We start from the raw sequence: 27,194 nt of genomic DNA, 5'->3' as shown, positions 1-27,194 counted from the left end.
GTCAAACTAGGATATATGGTAGGTACAGGTCTTTCTTGCGTGTTTGAGTTTTTGAAAGCTTTATTCATGGGGATTTCTTTAACCTTTTCTGCTGTATTAAAGAAACCAATCAAAACCAAACCAACCAACCAAAAACCACAACAAACAACAACAACAAAACACAACAAACCAAATACCTCCACCCCCCCCCCCCGCCCCAAATTATTTAGCCTTTCTATCCTGCTAAAGGTATTTAGAAAGACAGACTGTCCCATTGGGTAGGTTTTTAACAAATCATTCTGTACTTTTTAAACTGACAAAGGCAAAGAGCCGCTGTAGTCATATATCTGACAGATTAATGAGTAAAGTACTGTAATGAAACTATTCTATCTGTTTTACCCAGTTCTTTCGTAATCACCGTGGAAATTAGATTTGCAATCAAATGGATAAATCTAGGGCAAAAACCACCTACGCAGTGAATATGTCATTCTTCTGTTTCCCATCTGACACTATCAGTGCATAACGTAACTACAAAACCAATCTGTTCTCTGTATTTATTTTATTTTTTTTTTTAAGAATGCCAAGGACTTTCTGTAACACAGCACTGGAACATTGTAGAGCTGTCAATGAATAGTTAACCCACAAAAATATTAGCTTTTTGGTCTTTTCACTTCCTTTTCATTTGGGATGTCATATTCCTTCAGAGCGACTTGAAGAAAGCTTGCACGAAGTATTTCCTGGAAAATAATCTGGCTGTTGGGATTGACTTTCGCTTTGGCAAGCTCACCTACATAAAAGCTGAGCACAAGGTGACTGGCATATGAGAGCCACTCTTTCCTACATTACACAACTGTATTAGTTAAAGAATGAAATAAACAGGTACTATGAAACAATCAGAAAATGGACATAGGAGAAAGTGGATAGGCTTAAATCCACGCTACTGCAGTATCACCTGAATAGGCTGACAACATTTTATCACAGTTTTTTAAGAAATGTATGTACAGTATCACTATATATTTTTTTAAGTACGGTTAGCGAGAAGTTGCATATGTGCTCACAGAAAACAGGGGGAAAGTCACATGGGAATATTTTTAGAGCAGAATTTTTTTTTTCTTTTATGTTTAATATTGAAATGCTGAAATGCATTATAGTTTGCTTTGATGTAATTGGTGAGATTTTGGTCTGGAATTTTTCTGTTTTAAGTAAAAAGAATTTATTTTGGCTTTCGGATATTTTTTTTTACCCACCTTGCCCTTATTTTTTTAGTTACTCTTTGAATGTTCTGGGAAGTCTATATTTAAAAAACACCTGTTGAATGTGAAAAGTGGGCTTGTTACTAGTAACATTTTAAAGTTTTCCAAGTTCCAAGCTATATTAAAAAAAATCAGGAGAGGATTTGCTGCTATCAGTGGTCCTCTCTGTTTTCTACTTGTGGGTTTCTGCATGGTTAGAATTTATAGGGATTAGAAAATTCTCTTGGCTTATAAATTCTCAGAGAATTTGAAGATGTTCACTAAAGTATCTGCCACGTAGTAACATTCTTAACCCCCGATCTCTAGCCAAAACCTGCTTTCTTAAAAATAAATAAATAAAACTGCTAGCAAGTAACAGCATATAACTAACATTACTTTAATGCTGTTCTATGACTGCAAGTTTAATTCATTACTTGACACTGACTAGTCAACTATGTAAGGTAAAACTTTGTGGCAATGTTGCAGTATACATAAATACTGTCTCTTCTACTTCCCTTATTTTGCTGACCTTATTTTCCTGAATATCATCAATTAAAGAGTGGCACCCAAGTAATTTGGATTCCATTCCAGTTATATTCTTTATTGCTTACTTGGACTGCTTTCTGTTGTGCAATTCAGATTCTTTGGCATACTGTGCTCAGTCTTCAATAGGAGTTGTGTGGATTTAGGACTGAAACATCTGTCACTTACCTATTAGCTTTCTACAGCTTGCCTTTCACACCTTGCAAGTGTAGTGTCAATGCCAAGAGATCAGTTCGTTGTCCCTTTGTTGATGATTTTTTAGTAGATGGTAAATTTAGGGGGGGTCTGTTACAGTTTTAGTCATTTATGAGCGACTTTCCAAAATCATGCCACTTACTTTGTTCTTTCAGAACAATATGGAACAGAAGGATTGTCTGTGTCTCTCTGAGGGTATGTAAGGGAGTGTGAATAGTGTATTTAATAACGTACATACAGAATGGATATGTCTGTTGTTTCCACCTAGCTGTTTTCAGCAAAGCTCTGTATTACCCATCAGAGAGTTCTGCCTACATATAGCACAGGAAAAAACTAGACAAAGAACTTGGATTTTCCTATTGAATGTTATGAATGGAAAAGATGTATTTAGCATATGTACTAAATAGAGCTTTTACATGAACAAAACCAGCATGGATCTACACAGATGCCTGTAATCGCTGTGAAAAATTGTCACTTGGATGCAACATTTTCCTGTCTGTACAAACACTTGTTTACACAACTCAGGTGTCTAACCATGTCTCCATTATTGTGTTATTTACAAGGTAAAGTGGAAAATACATGATTAAAAACATGAGAAGCAATCACACTCAAAGATGAAATGCAGGTCTACAGTGCATTTAGAGGAAGTGGTTACAGGAAATAATGAAAAAAAGTAATCAAGGTGTTTAACATGATCTGCTTATTCATCTATCTTTAGCTGTCAGATGAAAGTATAGGCATTACTGCTACCTAAAACTCTCTTTGAAGGTTGAGATACTATTTCAGTAAGGTAAGTTATTCAAATGCTACTTCAGACTACATCGATCAAAAAGGGACCTAAAGAAACTTAATTACACTTAATTACACTTCAGTGTATAGCTTGCACATTGATTTTGTTCATTTGCCGTGCTCAGTATTTGAGATGTCCTCTTGCACATTCTTTTCTTGCAAGCATAAATGCCTGCTTGAGATCTAGAGGGTAGAACTGTTGTTAATTGGGGCTTGTACCAAGTGATTGTGAATTCACAGTTCAAGTGAGATGAAAAGATTGCGTCCTCTTTGGAAACAGTGAAAATTCTGAGTGAGATTTGTTGCTTGGCAGCGGTACTAGGAATGTGAAATCCCTTCAGTTTTGTATAAATCTGGTTTAAGAATGTTTCTGGTGTGTAGCACCTGCTTATTTCTACTGCTAAATATGGACTTTGCCTTTGGTATTAACTTTTCATTATCAGCCTTGCTATCAGATGTATCAGTGCTAACTGCCAAAATATCTGGATCTGAGTAGTATGATGGTGTCCTATAAAGAACTTTAGAAGATTGGAGATATTTCTGGGCCTAATGCCAAATTCCTGTGTTTTACATGTGAGCCAGTGTATTCATTTCGGTTTTATTATTCCAGACTTTCACATCTAAAACTAAATTTCTTAGACTTTCTGTAGTAGTTACTTTTGTAATTCAAGAATGTGCTTGGACTCTCACTGCTGGATAGTATCATAAGGGTTAGGAAACGTATTCTCAAAGTTTCCCAAAACAGGCTTCTGAATGCATAAAGACAAAAGTTAATATATGAAAATGGCTTAGTTGCATCAGTACTTTTTCCACTAATCCCTTCCGAATTTCTGAATTTTGGAAAGAACTACTCAGATCTTTGTCCACACCTTTGTAAAGCATTGTCCTTTATCATAGTGGGGTGCCTTTTTGATAGAGTTGTTTAGCAGTTACTGTTTAAGGAGGAATGCTACTACTCAACTAGAAACAGAGAGATAATTTAGTCACCGAAAGTGGAATCCATATGAGCAGTTAAATGATTCTTTAAAATACAATGTCTACACGAGCTGTCGTCTTTTCTACACTGGAATCCTAGTCCTCAGGAGTTGTGAGGTCTGTCCAACTCTTCATACTCCAAGATGTGGGGATGAAGGTGTCCTGGGAGCAATTTAGGGTCAGGGCACATTGGTCAACAAAAATGGTCTTGTGTACATGGAATGTCATGTGGACTTGAAGTATGGAAACAATGTATGTTGGTCCATGTCTGTATTAAAGAGGTAAAATTGTGGATATGTAATTATGTTTTCTAAACTTGCTGCAGAGCTCCTCTTTCAAAAAGCAAAGCTGCACTTACAAGAACAGTAATGCAGACATCTGACATAGTTGAGAGCAGTAGTTGTATTCCCTCAGGTACATCAGGACTGACAGAAAGATGCAACATCATTTAATCGGATTGATCAGAACACAAATCCTTAAAACATTGTTTTTCAAACTCTTCCTCTCTTGTTTGCTGTTATGTATCTAAAGACATAGTTAACCCAATAGTTATCGCTGAATTCTTGAGTAAGAAATAAGTGTAATTCTTCCAATAAAGCGTGACTAATTTCCATGTCTAATCTGGGAAGTAAATTATTTAATCAGCTTTAAAAGCAGAAACAAAGTAAAGCTCTAGTGCTGTTTTCTTTTTGCCAGGTATATGGATTTCATCTTTGTTTCATTTTCTATATTGGGAAACTGCTATAACATTTTCCACATGTGGGAATAAACAGGTTTACTTTTTTTTTAGTATTACTGTGGTGCAGCTCAGAAATGATTTTTTGAGGGTAACACGGGTGTATGAAGAGAAAAAATTATTATATTTGGAAATTCAAAACTCAGTTACTTTTCTGTTTTATAAATGCTGTGTTTTCCCAGTGGTAGAAGTTGAAAGGCTGAATCTGAAAGAATGATTGTTTGTCAAAATGATAAATGGTTTTGTATGTTTTCAAGGTATCAGTCACACATCTTATTTACTAGCACATGATTGATTATTAGTCCTCATATCAAGAATATAAAAGTATCTGGTTTTGTGTATGTCTAAACTGCAGAAAGTTGTTGAGTTCAGTTATTTTGCTTAAATTGAGTCACTTCATCTGCTAAGCACTTTTTACTCTGATACATAAATGTTACTCAGGGTGCAATAAATGTTTTTCCACAGTTAAGAAATAATTCTGATCTCTGATGTCCACGAAGTAGAAATTAATATGAGAAGACTTAATTATATAGCATAACAGATTAAGGTTTTGCAAATTAATGACTTCTTATTTTGAAACAATTATCTTGTGAGACATCTTAAGTTAAATGCAGAGTTTTGGTGCATCACATTACAACATGTAACAGTAGCTTTGCATATTTCTTTCAGATTTTGAAAATGTGAAGATAATAAATGATGACTAATGTATACCATCTGGCTAGGGTGGAAAAAAAAAAGGATTTTTTCCCGAGCAACAGGGTTTCTGCTAAACTGATTTACTTAAAATAAGAAAGCAAATGTGTGTTTTTGCTCAGAAAATGAAGTTCTAATGACTTCACTGACACTCGGTGGATAAGGGTAGCCCTTGTTTTGTACTCCATGATCAATTTCAAAGTGGAGCTCACTGGTTTCTATTGGAAAGGCAGTTGTATCTTATCAGTCCTGTTGTTGCATCATATATTCAGAAAAAGATTGTTGAGGCTTGCAGATTTTGAGCAACATTAACAAAAGTGTTAGACAGCCTTGCAGGAATCAGCCCCAAAGAGAAGATGACCTAGCTCTGTGTGGATTCAAATCAGTGAACAAATGACTATTTATCTGTACAGACATAGGATTAGACCCATACAGAATATATCTGTACAGACATATTTTTGTGCTTCTTATCTCCTTTAGATTCACAGCTGTCATGTTTCCTTTCTGCTACTGCTGTGATGTAATATAGAACTAAACGCAATAATAGATATTAGAAATTACTTACAATTTCGAACTTAATCTGTGCAATTTCTTAGAACCAAAAATTGTCTTATCAGTTTCTTCTAATACGATTATGTTTTTTAGGCAGTCAGTCTTACGTATTTCCGTATTTTTTGTTTGGTTGTCTTATTTCTTAGTGTTCCTACTTAGATTTTTAATGTAATAAAGTATTCACTTAAAGATCTCAACTAATTTGAACAAAACAAGATGTGCAAATATAGTTTTTTCCACTACAGAGAAAAGCAAGCAGATAAATGTGTGCATCAAACTGTTAGAACTGCAGTCTTCAGTCTGTATTTTTAAATTATCTCTTACTGCTTTAGATTTATTTTTACATAGCAACCCTACCTCTGCAACTCTTCCAGTAATACTGAAAATGGTATGATAGATTAAACTTTATTTACTCTTGAGTAATGGTTGCTTAAGCTCTGGGCATGGTAGGTGATTTGTGGCCTACAGATGTATCTTGGTTGCAGAGGCAAAAAATTGATGCCCATAGTGACTGGGAAGAAGTTACAGAAGTGTGAGAAGGGACTGCCAGTACCTTCCTGAGGGTGAGCAGGTTGTTAACTTTGCAGTTTGTGTCAGAACATCTGTTGGCTGCCTACTTATTAAAAAAACCCAAAAACCCAACCAACCAACCAAACAAAAAAACCCCACCACAAACCAGTCTCCAAAGCAAGCACAGCCTGTACTTTGACTATTGTTAGCTACTGGGCCAAATAATTCATCTGGCCTCTGTGGAAGACACAAATTGTGATTAGAAACAAAACAAAACAAAAAAAGGTGAGTGTGAGAGAGCATGAAAGAAAAGAAAGGAAGGAAAGGAGGAAGGGAAGAAAAATGAAACACTGGAAAATAATAAGCCTCTGGTTGTAGCTGTGTAGAAACATCTGAGTTCCTTTTCTCAAGGTTTTCAAGAAATTCTGGCTCTTGGATTGCCCAGTGGCTATTGTTACAAAGCATCCTTCCCTTGTGCCATTGCCTCTGTTAATAGCATCATCCCTGATTCTGTCTTGTATCCATTATGAATATGTTTCTAGGGGCAAATGCTGGAGCCAGGCATATGCACTCTTTACAACCGGGAACAAGGGTTGAAGTAAACACTTCTGTTCTTCCACAGAAAGGAAGGAAAACTTTCTCAGTATTCGATGTTATGTAGAATGCAGGGACTTTTACATGTTGAAAGTGTAATGCATGTAGATAGTTCTACATGCCCTGAATCTATCTGTACTTTTCCCTGTGATAATGTAAGAATTATCAGAATCATATCAGAATAATAGAAATTACAGAACTTAACTGGGAGAGACCTCTGGAGGTTACCTCGTCCCTCAGCTCCTACCAGGACTGTCACCAGCACTAGATGAGGCCAGCTGTACCTTTGCCTAGCAGCATCTTTAAGACTTCCTGTCTTGAAGCTATGTATACCTGCCCTGCTCTGCACTACCCTTCTGATAAAGACGTTTTTCTTAATGTCCTGTGAACCTCCAAACCTGCAGCTCATGGCTGTTTCCTCTTATTTTACCATGTGCTGCTACTTAGTGTTTGGCTTCAGTGTCTTTCTAATCCCCATTCAAGCAGTTGTATACTGTTAGACCTTTGCTTAGCCTCCTCTTTGACGGAGAGATCTTTCCTTCATTGGAGTCTGCACTTTCTCTTAGTTCAAACAGGGTGTTGAGACCTGAAACTGTAGTAGTGCTGCAGCCTCACAGCACTGAGTAGACATGGATAATAATTTCCTTCTATCTGCTCACCATGCAGCCCAATATGGAATTTGTCTGATTTACAATGAGCGCATATTTAACTTGGTGCCCACTGTGATTTCCATGTCCTTTCTCAGCCCGTATCAGTGTGGGATTATTTAACCCAAGGTGCAGAACTTTACTTTTTTTTTCTTGCTGATATTCATGTAGCTTCTGTTCGTTTAGCTGTCAAGGTTTCTTGTGGTCCATCTGCTAAGTGACACACATTGACCTTAAGCCCACCATTGGCTTTAAAAAATGGGCTTGTCTTACATCCCATATTGATCAAGTAGAATGTTTGCAGTACTCTTTAGGAAATAAGAAACAGTCCAGCCTCCATAAAATGGAAATAAAATGAACAGGACCAAGACCAATATTATTTTAAAAGATAAATGCTAAGTGATAGGGTAGAACTGTTAGATTTGAATTATCGTATTAAAATGAACTGCAAGGATATGTGACCATTAAGCAAGTTACACTGGGTCTAGGACTGGTGCCTAGCCCAAATAGCAGAAGAGCATTAGAACATTCTTTGAAGGGGAGCAATGAAGGGTGAAGATGCTTTCTAGGATGGAATCTGGTAGGTTTTAGGTGGTATTAGATTACACATTCACCTGTAATAACAGGTCCCTGGACATAAAGACCCAAGAGGTCATCTCAGCCCGGAAGGTCACATCCAGTCCCATGTCCTATGTTCCCTTTATGTAAAGAAGCTGTTGAAATTTTGCATATATGAAACTTCCTCTCTTTTGTCTCACCTTTTCTTTAGTACTATGATTTTGATACATGTTTTGCCCATAGCAAATGCCAACCATAACATTTTCATCTTCCGTATGTTGTCTTACATTATTTATTTTTCTATATCCAGGCTGCAGACTTAGTTATATGCAGGGAGACAGAAATAGCTATTACTGTGAAATGTGTACATGGTAGGACTTGCTTGAATTTAAGCGTTTTTGCAGTATGTTTCTCAAGAATGTTGATAATTCATATTATTGTAACCTCTGTGGTGCTGTCTAGCCAAAGAAATCTGATGGTGCTTCGTGCACAAACCATTCACACTTTTTCTGTGAGACCACTTCACCCTTGTTATCCAGTAACTCTTTCAGTTTAAATGGTGATAAATGAAGTGGAAGGGACAATTTTGAAATAAATATTAGGCAAAAAATCTGGAGAAGGGAGTGACGAGAAGGAGGATGTCAATCAGTTTCACTGGGCTGGAAGATCTCATGCAAAATATAATACAGCTGAGAAGAAGCTGCCTTGGGTGAAGCTTTACAGTGTTTGTGAAGTGTACTCAAAGCAGAGGAAAAAGGCAGGAGTATAGGACTGAGCTGAACAGAGAGTGAGATCAGGAAACCTTGCTTTGCACTAAGAAAAAGCGTTACATCTCAAAGGGATCCCATGGTGCTGCTTGTTGGAGATGAAGACCTGGACAGGAGTATGTAGTTTATTGATAAGCCTCTACATATCAGTGTCAGATATTAAGTGGGTATATCACATCCTATAGATAACCAACCCTAAATTGGTCTTTTGGTGGGGAAAAGAAATCTAGCCTTCCAGATTGAAGACCTGGCACATGAGAATATGAAGATGTTTGTTTAAATTGCCAGCAGTAAATGTTGGTTTTTATTTGGTTGTATGTGAAAGTGCCAAGCTGTGTAACAAATAGCAAATACACGGTTTCGTGTGTAATGTCTGTGCTCTATTTGAGTATATGAGAGTAGAAGATATAGTCCATACAGTTAACGCTGTGCGTGAAAAGTGAGCTACATCAAGTGTTCCTGAACAAGTTTTAAAAAAATGAATCATTCTTTTTCTTGTACTCTTGGCTCTAGTATTTGCATAGCAACAGATAACTAAAGTATTATACAAAGTGATGAAATTATGATTTCTGAAGGTAAAAAGAACAAATGTGTTAACTGATCTGTTTTGATAGCAGTGACTTCTACAATTTATCCACATCAAATATGTTATTACTATAGAAAGAAGACACAAAAAATACATTACCCAGTTAGCTAGGAAAAGAGTTTCAATGTATAATCCTGTTTAAAGTAAGAATTTTGGTTAAATAAAGAAACTAATAATGTTTAAAGAAACAGCATTGAAACAAATCTGAAGTTGGAGCTTCAATGATACAAGGTGGTGATATATTAACTTAAAATTTCTTCAAGCGTCTTAGGGTGATTTAAAGAAATTCTGGTGATGTGTAAGGAAGAATGAGTCAATGTAAACTTCCATGTCAAGATGAAAAAGTTCTGAGATGGTGTAAAATTAAAGAATGAAGACCCTCTTAAATAGCTTATAACTTTTTGAATCTCCGTAGTGTGGGATAACACTACCTCAAACTCCCTTATTAGGCAGAACAAGGCTGATGTAATGAATAGTGAAATAAGTATACCACTGCATACCTTTTAAGGATATTTCCAGTGCCCAGTTCTACAGCATTTTCTGGTTTTAATGAATGCAAAGAATCCTGTTGACCCGGATAGGACTATTTGCTTAAGCAAAGGTACAGTATACTTCCATGTTTGCAGAAACAGAGCCCTTTTCTCTCACAGAATGTGAAAACAGGAAAATCTTGTGCAATTATGTAATTATAACCTTGTCAGTACAGCTATCACTAAGTGCTACGCTATTAAAACCTGTAAAATAAAGTGCTGTGAAGTAATATATTTCTGTAGTCCTGATCAATACAACTTACCCGCTTACTGCAAATTCTACCTAGTAAAACAGCTGTTAAATTACATTGTCTTTCATTTTACTTCTTTTGTTTTTTACAGGAAAAAGTAGAATATGCCTTCCTGATAATTTTTACAGTTGAAACATTTTTGAAGATTATAGCATATGGATTATTATTACACCCCAATGCATATGTTAGAAATGGATGGAATTTATTGGATTTTGTAATAGTAGTAGTAGGGTAAGTAACTTAACCTTCATTATACAAAGATTTTAATATCTTCTTTGCAGTGAGGTAGGTGAGTAGTGATCTATTCTTGATTTCTATTCCTTTGGAACAAAAGAATGAACTGATGAGTGAAAAATTCAAAACAAAGTCTTGAAACTTTTCAGTACTGTCTGTGGCTGCAGAATGTGTTGCACAATCAGCTTAATAGTAAAAGTTCCTAGGGAAGTCTGAGTTCTGCCAAAAATTTTCCTTGGTTGTTGTCTTGCAGAATCTTTTCCATCTGATTTTTTCCAAGGTGAACTCCTGATGTCTTTCCATGTGATAAGGGTTGGTCTGTTTAGGTCCTTACACTGTTATGCCATTTATTCATTTATCCCTATACTGTGGTTATGTGGAGTTCATCTGTTCTACAAAGACCTCTGGGAGAACCAACATGTTCTGAAGTGGAGGAGAGTGGTCAGGAGACAGGGTTAACTGAGTGATTCCTTGAGCTTCTCAGAATCTGAGGAAAATTGGACACTTAAGTACTTTCCTTTGGGCTGCTGCACATCAGGGTGCATATGTATATGATTTTGGCTTGCCTGGGAGAAAATGTATGTTAAAAATGCCTTTTTTTTTTAAATTTTTTTATTAACACCCTGTGTGCCTTGCTGTACCAGGAAACCCAGGAGAGTTTGTTTTGCTCCTCAGAGGAGGGACTGCTTGGGCCTTATGCAGGTTACAGAAAAGTGGAATGTTCTCCAATTATGCACCTGTTTATGATAAATAACGCACCCGGCTTTTTTGTCAGCAACTTCGTGTCAATGGTTGTGCTAGTACCTTAGAAGATCCTACCTTCCAGCTGTCTAGGGAATTAATCTTGAGGCATATATTCCCCAATTCCCTAAATATGGAAGAGATTGTATTGGAAAAAAAAAAAAAAATTTCCAGTACTGCAGGTTTTGTTTACTGAAAACATTTATTGATATAACACGTCGAGAGCGTTACCAACATATAACTCTGTATGTTGTGGCTGGCTTGCAAAGATGACCATGGCATGCAATGTGCAATTCTAATTTAATTTTTAAGTTGATACTATATCAAGGGTTGCCTGTAATTGAAAAGGCCCAGAAGTTGCAGTGTGTGCTACTCTTAACTCATGTCATTATATTAAGGGAAAAGAAAAAGATGCAAAGGAAAGGAATTTCTGCTAAAGCATTATTAAATTTGTGCAAGTATTACGAATGTATGAATACCCAGTTTATAACTATTTGATTCTGAGGTAGTAAATTTTACTGAGAAGTTTGTATTTGGACCAGTTGCTTGGCATTCAGGAGTTTTGGTCCAGGACTAGAATTTGTATATAAATAGATCCTTCATCAGGTCAGGTCATTCTCAACAGATTGGCCTCTGTGCCTGAAGGGGAAGCTTGGTGGGCAGACGTGGAGACTATCACACATAAGACCTCTATTCTCCTGCCAGGCAGTCACTTGAATAGACCTCTTCCCTCTTGTCAAGTGACAATGGAGTTATAGTAACCCTGGAGCAGTCTAATTAACATGACCTCTATCTTTGGCTGCGTCCTAAATACATGATAACTAAAAAATTTTCCATTAACTCATAAAACACTCATTATTGGAGGCTAAATCTAGTTAGGTCAAATGTCACACTGAATTCAAGAAAAATACGAAGAAAAAAGGACTACATCTTATCACATACATAAAAATATCATACTGAGATTTAAATCCTATCTCAAAACCAAAAGATTTGGAATATGAACTATTGTGTAGGTTGTCATCAGTCTACCTGGAAGACAAGATGGACCCTTCATAAGGGTCAGGCGCTGACAAAACTGTGAGCAATATTTTATTTCTTGCACTCTGTGAGCAGTATTTTTGCTTCTTCTTTTAAAAAGAATACAATCCACATAAGCAAGTATGAGTCCATTTATTTAATTAATACTTAAATCAATTTGTCACTATATTTTTTCATATATAACCCAGGGTGGATATGGAATCACTTCTGGATCTGATTTTGACTAGCTTCATTGTGAAATTTCATTAGGGATTTTAATAGCTTTGAAAGAGCTGCCATGATGTCCTGTATTGAATGTATTAGATGAAATTTGTTTCATGTGCTTTCCGAGCAGAAACTGTAGCAGTCCAAATGCATAAATCTTAATTATACCACAATAAATCTCTACTAGCAAAAGGGAAGCACATATAGAGACTTTTTTCCGCAACGTCAAATTTGGCATTTAAACTTTGGTAAACTCTACAGGAAAAAAAGTTGATTTTAAAAGTAGTAAAGGAGATCAATGGTTTTATACTTAAATACCTTTATAGGATGGCTTTATAGGATAGAGATAAAATGACAGGGCTGTAGACATAGCTGTGAATGTGATGTTTTCTCCTGTCTTTGTCACTTCTGGCTGAAATCGGTCAGAGTATGAATTACTTTGAGCAGTCTACTACTTGCCCACACGCTATGCCACGTAACTTCCATTGATTTCTGTGAGAGAATAAGGTCCTGGTAGAGAAAGCTTTCATAGCACCTTCCTATACCTGTAGCCTTTTAATTTTCTGAATAATGTATGGACTGACAGGCTGAAAACAGCTGTTCTTAATTTGGGACTTGATTCAGAAATCTGTTTAATCATGTCTGCTTTTAGAGCATGAATAGTCACTCTGAAATCATTGAGATGGCTCACTTTCTTAGAATTATCCTTCTATTAAATTATAGGGCTGGATCAGGACCTGAAATATTAAAAGTCTGAATTTCTATAGTTATAGAGTAAGTAGGCTGCTGGTGTTTATTCTAAGATCTGTAGTCTTGGTGGCTGGGTTTCACTCTGGAGGGGGATGAAGCAGAATAGGATGGGTATTGACTGATACAGGTCAATTGCTTACTGGGGGAAGAGAAAGTCTTCAGTGTCCTAGTTTGGGCAACCTATTAAATATTACATGATTTCCAGCAACTATCCAGCGTGACAGAGTTGTGAACCAGAGTTTTAAAAACTTTTCTTAACAAAACCAAAGACCTGCACATTTCAGCAGTCCTTAACAAGTGTGAAACATTTTTCAGGATTACAAAACTCTATTGACTTGGTCATCTCCTTGGTAAGGAGAAGTCCAGTTTTGCAACTACTGAATTACAGACTCTGTGCAAAGGATAATATGATTGCATGGTCTAGCCACAGTCTAGAAAACCATACATCTGCAACGCAGGTCCAAACTAAAATAAATAAAAACTTCAACCACTTCTATCGCTTCGAATTTCTGCTAGAAGTGGGAAAGAAAAATAAAACTTTTGTCTTCCAAACTGTTCTAATGAATGACTAGCTCATTTCTTCAGTGAAGAAATACTTTATAATAAATGAGTCATCTGGGAATATTTTTATTCTCAAAGATATTATATGTAAGAAACAAATCTTTTTGGTGTTATTAAATGTTGGACTCCATTTTTAATATATACTGTTTCTGCTGACTGTATTTAGAATATTGAACTGCAGTGTCACTTAGAGTTCATATATTCCACCAAAATTAAAACAGATGGTTTCTTGTCATTATCTATTTTACGTTCTAAAGAGAAGATTAATTTTCCAAACCTTATAACTAAAACAGTTGAACAAAGAAGTGGCAAAGTATTTAATTTATATAAAAATAGTAGATTGTGTATACAAGCAGAACGATAATTTATTGCATACTGTGTGATCGTTGCTCTCTGGAGTGATTAGAAACTCTTGCACTCTGTAACTCTTCAGGTTGTGATTTAATGTGTAAATATACCTCTTGTTTTGACAGCTGAACAGCTTTTCAGAATTGTCTGTAGTTCAAGTAATTTCCTTTGATTGCATGGTAAATGGATGGTGATGACCCTACCCTTCATCTCATTTTCTAGATTATTTAGTGTAATATTGGAACAATTAACCAAAGAAACAGAAGGTGGCAGCCACTCAGGTGGCAAACCTGGTGGCTTTGATGTCAAAGCCCTAAGAGCCTTTCGTGTACTGCGACCTCTCCGGCTTGTATCAGGAGTGCCCAGTAAGCTCTCTTCTATTTAATTCCGTTGGAATGAATACTGTAACTAATCTATTATTTTACTTTCTTGTTCCAGACACTAACAGAAATGAGGTAATATAAAGTTGATTTTTTTGTTATTTGGTTATATATATAAAATGAGTTTTGAGATGAATGATACCCTATTTCAAGTTGGACAAAGGATTGTGAATTCATTCAGTGTGTGATCTTCTTACACAGTTCAGTAAGCAGGCAGGGGAATACACTTCCTTTTTGGAAACCTTATATAAAGTAAATTACATGTTAAAATGCAAATACACCAGAAAAAAAAAATCAGATTTTTTAAATTCCAAAACCCTGCAGATCTGAAAGTGTAGGTGGTCCTAAAATAGTTTATATGTTGGTAAGTGTATGCCAAAGCACATTACACATTTCATATTTCCTGCCCCCTCCACTGCACATGAATGCCTTCTGTTTATCTCAGTAGAACTAACAGATAAATTAGGAAACTTAAAGTAGCACAATATTATTTAAAGAAAGCAATTGAATTTTATGATAATATTTCCTGTTTTCTTTTAATACATTATTAATTACTGAAGCTCTTTAGGCTGAATAAGAGGTTAATGGCTTACAATTCAGCTCTTTCCAAGGCATTCAAAAGAAAAATCCTAATGCTGTGTTTATTATATCATAGTCTGTTACATGGAAATGATCGTGATGGTATATATTTAGCAAAAGAACTTTAGTGAAGAAAGAAGCAGTCTTATGAAATGTCAGAAAGGAAATCTATTAAAGTAAAAATGAGCCATACTTTGTTCTCATTGGCACTGTAGCAGCTTCATTAGTTTGGGATTTACTTGTTTTGGTAAGACCAAAATATGGATAAATATTTAATCAAGGAGAAAAGAAAAAAATGAAGTATTTCTGAAAGTGATATGAGGGGTAAATGATGAAAAAGTAAGCTTGTTTAGAGCAAAAATGTGTTTTCCCAGGTGTGGTGGGTTGACCCTGGTTGGATGGCAGGTGCCCACCAAAGCTGCTCTGTCACTCCCCTCCTCAGCTGCACAGGGGAGAGAAAATGGAACAAAAGGGTCGTGGGTTGAGATAAGGACAGGGAGAAATCACTCACCAGTTACTGTCATGGGCAAACCAGACTCAACTTTGGTGATAAATTAAACTAATTTCCCCATCAAATCAGAGTAGGATAATGAGAAATAAAACCAAAGCTTAAAACAAACATGTCCACCTCACCCCTGCCTTTGTCCCAGGCTCAACTTCACTCCTGATTTCTCTCCCTTCTCCCCCCGAGCACTGCAGCGGTATGGGGAATGGGGGTCGTGGTCCTCACGAGCCGTTTCTGTTGCCCCTTCCTCCTCAGGGGGAGGACTCCTCACGCTCTGACCCTGCTCCAGCGTGAGGTCCCTCCCACGGGAGACAGTCCTCCATGGACTTCTCCAGTGTGAATCCTTCCTATGGGCTGCAGTTCTTCACAAGCTGCTCCAGCCTGGGTCCCCCCACAGGTGCCGTCCTTCAGGAACAGGCTGCTCCAGCCCGGGTCCCCCCATGGGTGCCGTCCTTCAGGAACAGGCTGCTCCAGCCCAGGTCCCCCATGGGGTCCCAGGTCCTGCCAGCAAACCTGCTCCAGCCGGGGCTCCTCTCTCTCCCCACGGGGCCACAGGCCCTGCCAGGAGCCAGCCCCAGCGCGGGCTGCCCACGGGGTCACGGCCTCCTTCGGGCATCCCCCTGCTCCGGCGTGGGGCCCTCCCCGGGTGTGGGTGCAGATCTGCTCCCCTGTGGAGCTCCATGGCCGCAGGGGCACAGCAGGCCTCACCGTGGGCTTCCCTGGGGGCTGCCGGGGACCCTCTGCTCCTGCGCCTGGAGCCCCTCCTGCCCCTCCTGCTCTGGGCCGGGGCTGCAGGGCTGTTTCTCACACATTCCCACTCCTCTCTCCAGCTGCAATTGCAGTTGTGCAGCTCCCCCCCCCCCGCCCTTAACTATGTTCTCCCAGAGGTGCTGCCACTGTCACTGATGGGCTCGGCCTTGTCGAGCAGCGGGTCCGTCTTCAAGCCATCTGGCACCGGCTCTGTCGGGCATAGGGGAAGCTTCTAGCACCTTCTCACAGAAGCCACCCCTGTAGCACTACCCTCTACCAAAGCCTTGCTGTGCAAACCCAATAGCCCAGGTAACTGTATTCTCTCTCTCCAGACCAAAAATGCAGTTCTTCAATTGGCTGAGCGTACATTTTCTCGGGTCTTGCCACAAAGTCGTGCTTGTAGCACAGAACTTTTTAAAGGTTGTATAAAATGGCCTACAGCCACACTGACTACATGCCCTTTCTTTCTAAAAAAACAGAAATTCTTGTGACACGTTTCAAGCATTGAATTCTATGGCACAATCTTTATTAACAGAGAAAATAATTAGACTTTGTGTCAAAGTCTTAGATTCTTATGAAGTATTTCCTGTTGCAGGAACATTTTGTGGCTCTAAGCAATAGAAATTTAAAAAAAATTGATTCACTCTGCATGCCTGTATCATTAATTTCAAATAATGTGTAATTATAGAAAATTTGGTAAGGCAAGACATAGAAGTCTGGTTCATATCTTGTATCCTCTTTTTTCTTTTAGGTTTACAAGTTGTCCTGAACTCAATTATAAAAGCCATGGTCCCCCTCCTCCATATTGCCCTTTTGGTATTGTTTGTAATCATAATCTATGCTATTATAGGATTGGAACTTTTTATTGGAAAAATGCACAAATCTTGTTTTCTTATTGATTCAGGTAAGTCATGAAACTGTTGACTAAAACAAGGGGTAAATTCTGTTTTCTTTCGGGTCTGTGGGTTTTCATTTTGAAACAGAACAGGGGCCAAAAGCACTAAAACTGTTTCAGCCCATTTTCACTGTGGTTCGTAATTTTAGGAAGAGTGCATTAAACTTCAACAACAACAACGCAAACTAGTTAGAGACTAGAACATGCTCTGAATAGGTTTTCATTTCTGAAATGGGTAACTGAAACGTCAGTAGTGAAAATAGTAAGAGTGACTATCCACAAGGGACAGCTCAATGTTTTTTTCTCATCTCTGGTTACTGAAGAGCTAGCTAGTCTTATGCCAAGGAGGGTGTACTTTCCTGAGTTCACAATCCGGAAGCATCTCTCCTTCAGGATTGTGGCAGTGTGGTAAGAAGTACAGTTCTGATATGAGTAATGAAATGAAACAGTGTTCCTCTGTCCAGGTGAAATGATGACATGGAAATGTTTGTTATGGGAGACTTTTGAAGGGGTGAAACATCATGAGGGAGTATCTGATGGCTAAGGGTACATTTCTGTTTGTTAAGTAGTGAAGTAGACTATAGGAAGGAATTAGCCCAAACCTGCTTCCTTGGTGGTCCATATGTTACTATGAAGTGGCATGATGTGAAGAAACAGCAATGAAGGGGAAAGAAAATTAGCATGGGGAGATTCTAAAAAGACATGTTGTATTATTACATGCTTCTTTCCACTGCTTAATCACTCAAGCTTTTTTGTACATTCAGTTTTGATTAGCCTATTTTAAGGCTGTAAGGCGCAGATGTGAGAGACACTAAGAGCTCCCGAAGTCCCACAGGTTGCCTTTCCCAGCATTTCTCGGGTTGATATGTGGATTGACCTTTGAACAGGGTTCATATTTCTTCGTGTAAAGAGTTAACTCACAAAAATTTGAGAACTGAAAGTTCTGATTTTTTTTTTGGTCAATTTTCAGATATACTAGTTGAAGAAGATCCAGCACCTTGTGCGTTCTCAGGGAATGGACGTCAGTGTGTCATGAATGGCACTGAATGTAAGGGTGGATGGGTTGGACCAAATGGAGGCATAACCAACTTCGATAATTTTGCATTTGCGATGTTGACTGTGTTCCAGTGTATAACCATGGAAGGATGGACTGATGTATTATACTGGGTAAGTTCATAAATTACTGAGCTTTGTTTACTTTTAAACAAGCTTCAACATTAAAGTGAGAAATCAGCGGTGTTTTACAACACCGTCAGAGGGAAGTCTCAGTGAGTTTTGCAGGAGATGAGCTCAACTGGATACTTTTTCCCCCTTACAGCATCTTATTGGACTCGTCAGGATAAAAAGACATTTTTAGAAACAAATTTATTCATTGCTTATTAGAGGGTTTTTTTGCCTATTCCATTTGTATATATGTAATGTTAAATTTATGTCCTTTGGACTAGCATTTTTTCGTGCAAGCCTACAGTTTTTAAGTCTGTCTTTTCTGATTAAGCTTAAGAGCTCTCTTTTTGCAGTATTTCTGTAAAACATTTCACAATATTAACAGAAATTAGAACAAGGCAAGCTCTCAGCTGTCACTGCTTGCCTTGGGGACTGCAAGCCATTTGTTAACCATTCAGAAACAACAAATGACAAGAGCTGTGAGCCTGGCATTGTCTGTAGAAGCAGCAAAAGGTACTCAGAAGCCTATCTGTGTAAGTCCCCACCTTTAAATGCTACTCTAGCATTGTGGAACCTCCACAATCTTACAACATAGACAGCCGGGCGCAGACTGGGAAACTGAAGATACAGTTAGTCCTGATTTTAAAAATGAGAATAGAGGAAAAAGAACACACAGATTTTTTTAAAGGACTAGGGTCACATAAATATACAGGTAGACGTTTCTTTGCCTAACCCCATTCTAAATCTAAGAACATCACATTCTTTTGTGAATCTTTAAGCACTTAAAAATCTGATGTAAGTGATTTGTCCAAGGTCATTCAAGAAGAATGTGACAGAACCTACCTACCCTAGATGCTGAAAATCAATGAGAATATTGTGTACTACTTGGTACTCGGCAGTAAGTCTTTGCAGCAATTAGGACCTTATAACAAATACAATTCTAATAATTCAAATACTGGGAAATACTTATGGGAGAAGAAAACTGATTACTAGTAAGGATCACTATTAGTAAGCTGTTAAAAATGGATGAGCTATCTCAAGACATATCGTACTGGAACTGTACTCTAGGTTATGTTGCTCACAGCAGCTCATGTTTCGAACTTCTTTAAGTTTTTCTGGCCAAGTGGGACTATTTACTAATAGCACATTTGTTGTGGAGTATTGGATGCAATTAATGATGTAGTATTACCTAGTGAATGAACACTTAATTTTCTGTGGTCATTTGTTGCAAATCAAGGTGAAATATGCTGTTGCTAAAAAATAGAATACTAGAGTAGTCTTAGATAAAATCTGTGACACTAGAATATAGAATATGGAGATGTTTTTAAGATAATGTTACTGTTAAAGATAATTAAGATGGTAAACTGGCATTCTTTTAGGACTGAAAGACAAAAAAAAAAGTTTGGCAAAATATGAATCTCTGCTTCCACTTCCTGTTATCAGAGATACAAAATTGCCTATAAACATGCAAAACTTCAATACTAGAGAGTCTAACAGTAATGCATAGCTACATATAGGCTGAAGTATTGTTTCTCATAGTATAGGTTTATCAACTCTTTGGGTTTTGCTCTCCAACTCTTCCTAATTTTCTCAAGGAGACTGTGTGAATGTAGAATTAGTATGTGCTTTATATGATTTGCGTTCATGATCATGACACTTTGGTTCATTCCTCCTGAAAGAAAAGGGAAGTTTTGCCATGATTCTATAGAAAAAATTACATGCTTAATATCTCTCAAGGCAAAAGTATGCCCACATTTCAGTACCTGAGAATTCCTCCGTCACCATTGTTTTTCGAAAAAAATGAATGTAAAAGCTTTGGGGAGTTACTGTATTTAGAATATGATTGTTACAAAACAGAGAGAAATAACTTAAACTGAGTGGCTCAGTATTAAATATTTTTCCCCTAAGAATTAAAGAGTTAATTATCTGATGCATCTTAAGGAATCTTTGTGGAATCTCCATTGACAGCACAAAAAAATAAAACCATTAAAATAGGATGCTAAATATTGTCATGATCAGATAAAATGCAATAGGCGTAAGAAAATGAAAAATTAAAAAAAGTCAAAACTGCACACATGAGTTATTTTACTTCTCTATGAGTTCCCAATGTGGAAGATATATGCAGGTACACAGATGTCAGTTTTCATTTTATTACAAATGATACTGGGATTATTAGACAGAGCAGCAAATATTTATTGACCTAGTGAAATATAATCAAAGTCAGATATTCAAGTGGCTTTGGAATCTGTCTTAACTGATGTTTATATAATTAAATTAGAGATCTGGATTCTTTCTATCTGTAGACCAACAAATTGCCCATCGTCTAGCTGAAATTATTTGCTGAGGACAAGAGAAATGGCTGTTTATATGTTTTAATTCTACCCCTCGATTAAGGTAGATTTAGCTATTGCTAGCTAAATTTGGAAAAGATTTTGTTTTAATTGCAAATTGTGCAAACATGAGCGGTACACCAGATTGTAATAAAAATGTCCAAAGAATCTAAGGAAACCATTTTAGCAAGAAGTGCATGGATTTTGTGGGTTGCTTTTTACTTAGAAATCTGTTGATGATACAAAAACTGAATGAGTTTTGTATAAAACATAAATAAAACCAAACCCCCAAATATTAGAATCTGCACAAAATTCTGATTTTCATTTGGTCACTGGGTGAACAGTAAAATTAACTATGTAGGTTTATCTCTCTAGCAGGTGTAATCTGAGTAGGTAAAATATGTGCAATATTTTACATCATGTTATGTGGCATTTTGTTAGCAAGAATGACAGCTTAAAATGACAGCTTCCAGTAACACTCACTAGCACAGCTCATTATCACCTGGTTAATAACAGTAACCTTGGCTTAAAAATTCTCCAAGCATCAATAATGATTTTTCTCTTATGCATATCTGTTATAGATTGAGGACTTGATCCTGCTACTGCTAGGCACCCTTCAGACCCTGGTGGCTCATGTGGACATCCTGCTGCTCACCAGATTCCCATATGTCCTATTATTTTTTAGTGTCTTCATCTGGCTACTTTTCTCTCTAACTTACGTGTAACTCACTGGATAGTGTGTATTACATGTTTCATCCACAAAAAACGTGACTCCTTAGTGCTAAATGCTAGACTTAACCATAGAGGTTAAGGGCTAGTGTCCTTGTTTTCACCAGCCAGTGCAGCATCTGTGTTCCCAAATTGTGTAATATACAGCTGTGCAGCCACAGACATATCCTCTCCGTTTATCAGGACTGTGTTTATTCCTGGTCACAGCCCGTTCTGTTTGCTCTGTAGCCCTAGCTGAGGGCTTATGCTCTTAGTTTTGGATCGCAATGCAGTCCTTGTTATTGGCAAAGTGGCAGCCTTTGTGTGCCCAAGTTTTTAATGCTCTGGCTCACATTCGAAAGCTGAAAGCATAGTATTCTTTGCCTCATTTTTAGCTTATGCTAGCAAGCACTCTCAAGTTACAAAATCTGAGTTTGCATTTGCATATCTGGCTCTAGATTTTTTCCATGTCTTTCAAACATCTAGATTTATAGTCTATTAATGGCAAACACGTATTTTGTAAATTGCTTTTTATTTTTAGCTCTTTCACTTGATACCTGGGAACACACATAATGAGCAACGGTACTTGCCAGTAAAACCCCCAATGTTCACAAGTACCAAAATTATTACTTTTAATTCTTGTTTTCATCACAGTGAAGTTATCTTGAGTTACTACACTTGAATAATCTACACTGACACTACTGTAACTTGAATGAGAGGTGGGCAGGGCCATCTCTCTGGGAAACAAAACTGCTGTGTGATGGGTTGCCAGAATAGTTGATTCAATGACGGAGCAACTGTATTAGTGGCTACTGAATTTTCCTTACTCAATTTTATGGACAGACATTGCATTGCTAGCACGAATATTAACAGCGCCTCAGTTCTCTGACGCCTAGCTAGTACTATTCAGATTCATCTTGGCGATTTTTGAGATTGAGACACGTGAGCTGGTATTGCTGAATGATGGTACATTGATGTCTTATATCATTTTGCCTATTAATACACCTACTGATATGTTAACAAGATACTGTCTCAAGGATTCATGTTTAAAATGCATAATTCATTCCTCAAAAAGTCTAAAAAATCTAAAATATATCTAGAACTTGCATAAAGTTTAAGGAAAGGCACGTCAGGTTTTTTAATATACCCTTTACTAATATGTCAACTTCTTAAAACTCTGTCCTTTACTACTCTTTAATAGTAACGTGTTATCATCAGAGAAACACTTAATTCATAATTCCTCTGCTTCTATAACAAAAAGCGTGCGCTTAGAAATCTGTTTCTTGCTTTAGAAATTGATATGCCCCAGTATACTCATTGAAGAACTCATTAGAACACTTGAAGAAAATCAGTCATTTCTGTAACACAGTCTGTTTAGGCTGCACTGCACTTTTGTGTATGTGAGTATGCAAGTGTCTACACAGGCACTGCATTAATATTATTGGAAGTAACATCAAGATAGAAAAAACTGTATCAATATTTCTTTGAGTGTATTTCCAGAACCAAGTACGAGAGCTGTGGCTTCCTCACTAGCTTTCCAGTAGTACAAGACAGCTTGCTTTACTGTGCATAAACGAAAAGGTAGAAAATCATTATATGTTTTTTTTTCCTAACTGGATGAGAATTTGAAAGAATGATTATAACTCCCACAAAACCTATGCTTGGAAAAGAAAAATAATAATAATACAAAGAAGTCTACCGATTTTTTTTTCAGAACGTCAATCAAATGATCAGGAACTCAGACAATCTTCTAATCATGTAACTTTTTAGAATGCTCCTAGCTCAAGAATCTTAAAGGACACCCTACTCAGACATGTTTTAAGGGGGTATAATGTACTTGAAACCAGCTGATGTGCAGCCAAAAATTCTTCCTAAACACAAGCAAATATTTTGCAAATATATCTCACAAGAAAACCCCTTGGCTCAGGCACAAAATTTATTATTAGTTCATAAACAAAAAGTTACAAAGTACAGTTGAAGTATTATCAAAACTGTCATCAGAGTGCTGAGCAGGAATGTCTGAAAAATCTTTCAAAAAATGTGACCAACAGTCAGATAGGCAATAATACTGTGGAACTTTGAATTGAATGATTTAATAAACCAATGGGAAACTACTCTGCCTGACTTAAGCCATATTAGTCATGTTACAGCTGCAGAAACGGAAGGCATGTTATAGCATCCGAACAGTACGTGTCAGCAATGAATTTCAGCTTACAGTCAGAGAAGTCAAAGGATCCTTGACAGGTTTTTTCCTTTTGTAAATCAGCTGCAAATATTCAGCAAACATTCTTAAAATTGTGAGGGAATATGCTAGAAAAATCTTCAAACACACTTATTTCTGCCTTTGTTATGTATGAAGGATAGCCTAATGCTATTCTCTTAGCATCACTCAACACCACTCACAGGTCATCTAAGGAAGTCTCTTTACTGAAAGAAGGCAGCTCATCCCCAAAGGCATTGATGTGCTGTATGCACACTGCACCCAGGCTTTGATGACTACATAGCCAGAAATTTATATCCAGCTGGAGAAAGAGTGATAGAAATTTTGGATGACATTATTAAGATACTGCATAAAGCCAGGAACTGCAGGCAGGATTTTTTGAATTTGTGTGTTAATTACTTGAATCCAATTTCATGTTAAAATCTAGCTTAACCCCATCATCTCTCAGGTAATGATTTGGACTAATTACTTTTTTATATCCTCTAGATACAAAAAGGTCTGAATCAACCTATTTTAGACTGCAAAGAGAGAAGACTTAAATTGCCAATAAATTAGAAACCTCAGAAAGACAGAATGATCAAATTCAGACATGCAAGCAGAGCTACCAAGCCAAGGAATATACATATTAAAAGTTTGAATTAGCTTTGAATGGGATGATCATATAATACATTTTTTTTCAAATGAGCATCTTAACACAAAGAACCCACCTGAGGAGGATTTTAAACTCACGGGGAAATATCTTTCCCGTGAACTGAACTTAACTTACTTTGACAAGATATCTAGTATCTTAGTCTTAACCGACTGCTGACCTGTATTGCAGTCAAAACACGGAACTAATTTCTTGTCATAGATCATTGCAAACACTCAAAAGAACATACTATTTCTTCCCAGAAAGTTTAAATAAAATTGATAGAAACTGGATTAGATGTAGGCTAGACTTTAGATAGTGCTAACGCCACTAGTTCTTCCCAAAACTTTGCCACAAACTATCCTTTTAAAACCATCCTAGTTCCCAGACTGTCTGAGGATAACAGTTCAGTAGATACATTCAGATCTACCTTGACTATTGGCGTTTTGTTCGTTATTTCTACATAAACTAAGGTAACAATTTTACATCATCAATCCAAATAGTATGTGCTATTATGCTTGCATTTTTTTTGGATCCAGCATATGGGAAATACTAAATACATCCAATTAATATATAATATTGTATGGAACATATATAGGTGGCATAGCAGCTACATACTAAATACCTTTTTTCTTTTTGTATAGCCAAAGTGCATACTATTATTTTAATACATTGTAGCTAAATATTTAAAAACAAACACACTGTTCATCACAGTAATTAATTTCAATAGTTTTTTTGAGCCCTTAGATTTACTAAACCAAATTAGTACATAGGTTTTATAAATTTATATGAAATTAGTTTGGGCAATATAGATAAATAGGTAGGAGTACTAACAGACTGTTAATCCTAAATTAACATGCTGCAACCAATGAAGGAATCAAACAATTCCATGTTGTTATACCTGGAATATAGTGTTTGTTAAACCTGGTAGAGTCCTCCTACAGTCCAATAGAAAAACCTTCTCTGGGTTACCGCTTTGTAGAGGCAGTACTCTTCATTTTGTTATGCTGGTGTCCATCTGCAGGTTCAACCTGCGAGAGCTGAAAATTTTAAGTAATCAGCTTTGAAGAATGAATGCTTTATGTGACTACATAAATAATACATTTCATTTGCTAACAGTGGATAAAAAGAACACAAGGTGGAAATTGAGGTCTGTTCAGATAGATCACATCAAATTAATAAAACTGAAGCAGTGTCTTACAAGTTGAGGTTTAACTTGAGACGGTCACTTATATGTGTCCTATGTGCAACTTTCTAGCACGGTTTATGTACAGAAGGTGGCAGAAATTCAGAGATGATAAAATAATTACAAGGTTCTCTCGGTACTGTAACAATTTTTAACTTCTTCAAGGTGTAATATTTCTCTTAGCCTACCTTAATGCCCAAGCCATGAAATTCTCATTTTCCAGTTGTTGCTGAGCTGAAATGCTTAACAAAGCTGTGGTCTCTTGAGTTCACATCCCACCAGTGTATCTGTCAGCTTGTTTCTGTGTCAGCTGTACAACAAAGTTGAGTCCGGCCAACCAGGAGAATGTCAGGGACATCTGTACTTTTAACTCCAGAACCCAGAGAAGATGGAAGATAAAATTACATGCTTTTACAAACCAGCCTGGAGGCTGCTATGCTTTCAAGCGCAGGCTGTTTTAAGTCAGCTTTAAGTTAATTCCACTTCAGCTTAGAATATCCCAGGACACAACCTTTGAAGCTAGAAGGCTTTGAATTGCTGTCTGGTATGCTCCAAAATGAGTAGCATAAATAGCCTGTGATTGGAGGTCATGTGAACCTACGTTGTATGCTTCAAAAAATGCAGGATTGTCCCCGTTTCACAAAATACTGCATATCAAGGGTTTTTACACCCGTCAAGAGATTGAGTTTGTCAGTCCTGATAATTTTTAAGATGATTAGGTAGATTATAGGTAACAATAAATAAACACACTAGTTATGTGTCTATTGGAATGTTATAAAAGGAGGAAGGTAAAATTGAAAACTAAGGAAACTAAGAAACTTAAGAAATTAAGTGAGTTTGAAACAAAAATATTTGAGAACAGGTTCATACATCAGTGTATTCTATCTGCAATAGTACAAATGCAGAATTAGTGTTGCTACTGCATTGCTTTATTATTCCCAGTTAGAGCTCATATTAATTGATATGTGCAAAGAGCTTGCAACAATTTTCAGTAAACCAATACCAGAAACGCGAGAACTTGATCTGCATTCAATTGCATATGGGGCTTTTACTCACAATTATCACAGATAGGGATAAATGAGACATTTTAATGATTTCTAACTGATGTTTTAGATTGGAGTGTGCCATCTGCTGCTGTGTAATACTAATGGTTATATCTGCTGTAAATTTAGGTTTCCTCCCTGTTTCACTTCAGAATCTTGGTCTCTGATCATCTAAACTGCATTGTAACACTAGTTGACACCAGCTACAGCACAGCTAACAAGATAGTTCACATTAAATGCCAGATGAGGCAGTTTCAGACTGTACCAAGTTTGTCCTATCAGCTCAAGCTAATTCTTCAAGACTTTACCGACATATAGTCACAAACACGTACATGTTAGAGCCAAATATAAAACAAACAGTAATTATTCTCCACCAATTTAGCTTGCATAGAGTAGCTTGTCTCTGTATCTGGTAGCATCAACAAAAGGGACCTTGTGCAAGAATTTTTGAACTATTAGTTACTGTGCCACTTACGAAAGGGATAGGAAGAGCTTCAGACTTCAGTTCAAAATTATTTTCAAAGCTGTTTAAACATGCAAATCTAACTTAACATCTGTATGAAAGGAGTGAAAATGACTGTGTAGCCAAAACTGGAGAATAAGCGTTTTTTAAACACTTAGCTGAGCAGTATGTATCTACTGTTACGGTGAAACAGAGTTAAGCGATATAAAAAATACTTTGTCCTTTGTATCATCCATCATCTCATCTGTCCTCTGGTTGATGTGATGGACAAACTAATTAGAACTGAAATCCAAACAGTAAGACTGAATCTGGAAAAAGGCACAAAGAAG

At 37.0% G+C, this 27,194-nt stretch overlaps 1 protein-coding gene across 1 annotated transcript in view; it reads left to right on the top strand.

Annotated features, from left to right (window-relative positions):
• CACNA1D (calcium voltage-gated channel subunit alpha1 D) overlaps positions 1-27,194 on the top strand; it is a gene marked incomplete at its 3' end in the record, with an annotated part of 199,580 nt that overhangs the window by 62,537 nt on the left and 109,849 nt on the right. The window contains exons 4-7 of the mRNA XM_082004726.1: positions 10,229-10,368; positions 14,236-14,378; positions 16,979-17,131; positions 18,093-18,289. Coding sequence (XP_081860852.1) covers positions 10,229-10,368; positions 14,236-14,378; positions 16,979-17,131; positions 18,093-18,289 — 633 coding nt within the window. The remainder of the gene's footprint in view (positions 1-10,228; positions 10,369-14,235; positions 14,379-16,978; positions 17,132-18,092; positions 18,290-27,194) is intronic.

The sequence above is a fragment of the Phaethon aethereus genome (genome assembly GCF_964289735.1).
Source record: "Phaethon aethereus genome assembly, chromosome: 11".
In the NCBI taxonomy this organism is placed as follows: domain Eukaryota; kingdom Metazoa; phylum Chordata; class Aves; order Phaethontiformes; family Phaethontidae; genus Phaethon; species Phaethon aethereus.
Note: the sequence above shows the minus strand (reverse complement) of the source record. Positions and strands in the feature narration are given on the sequence as shown.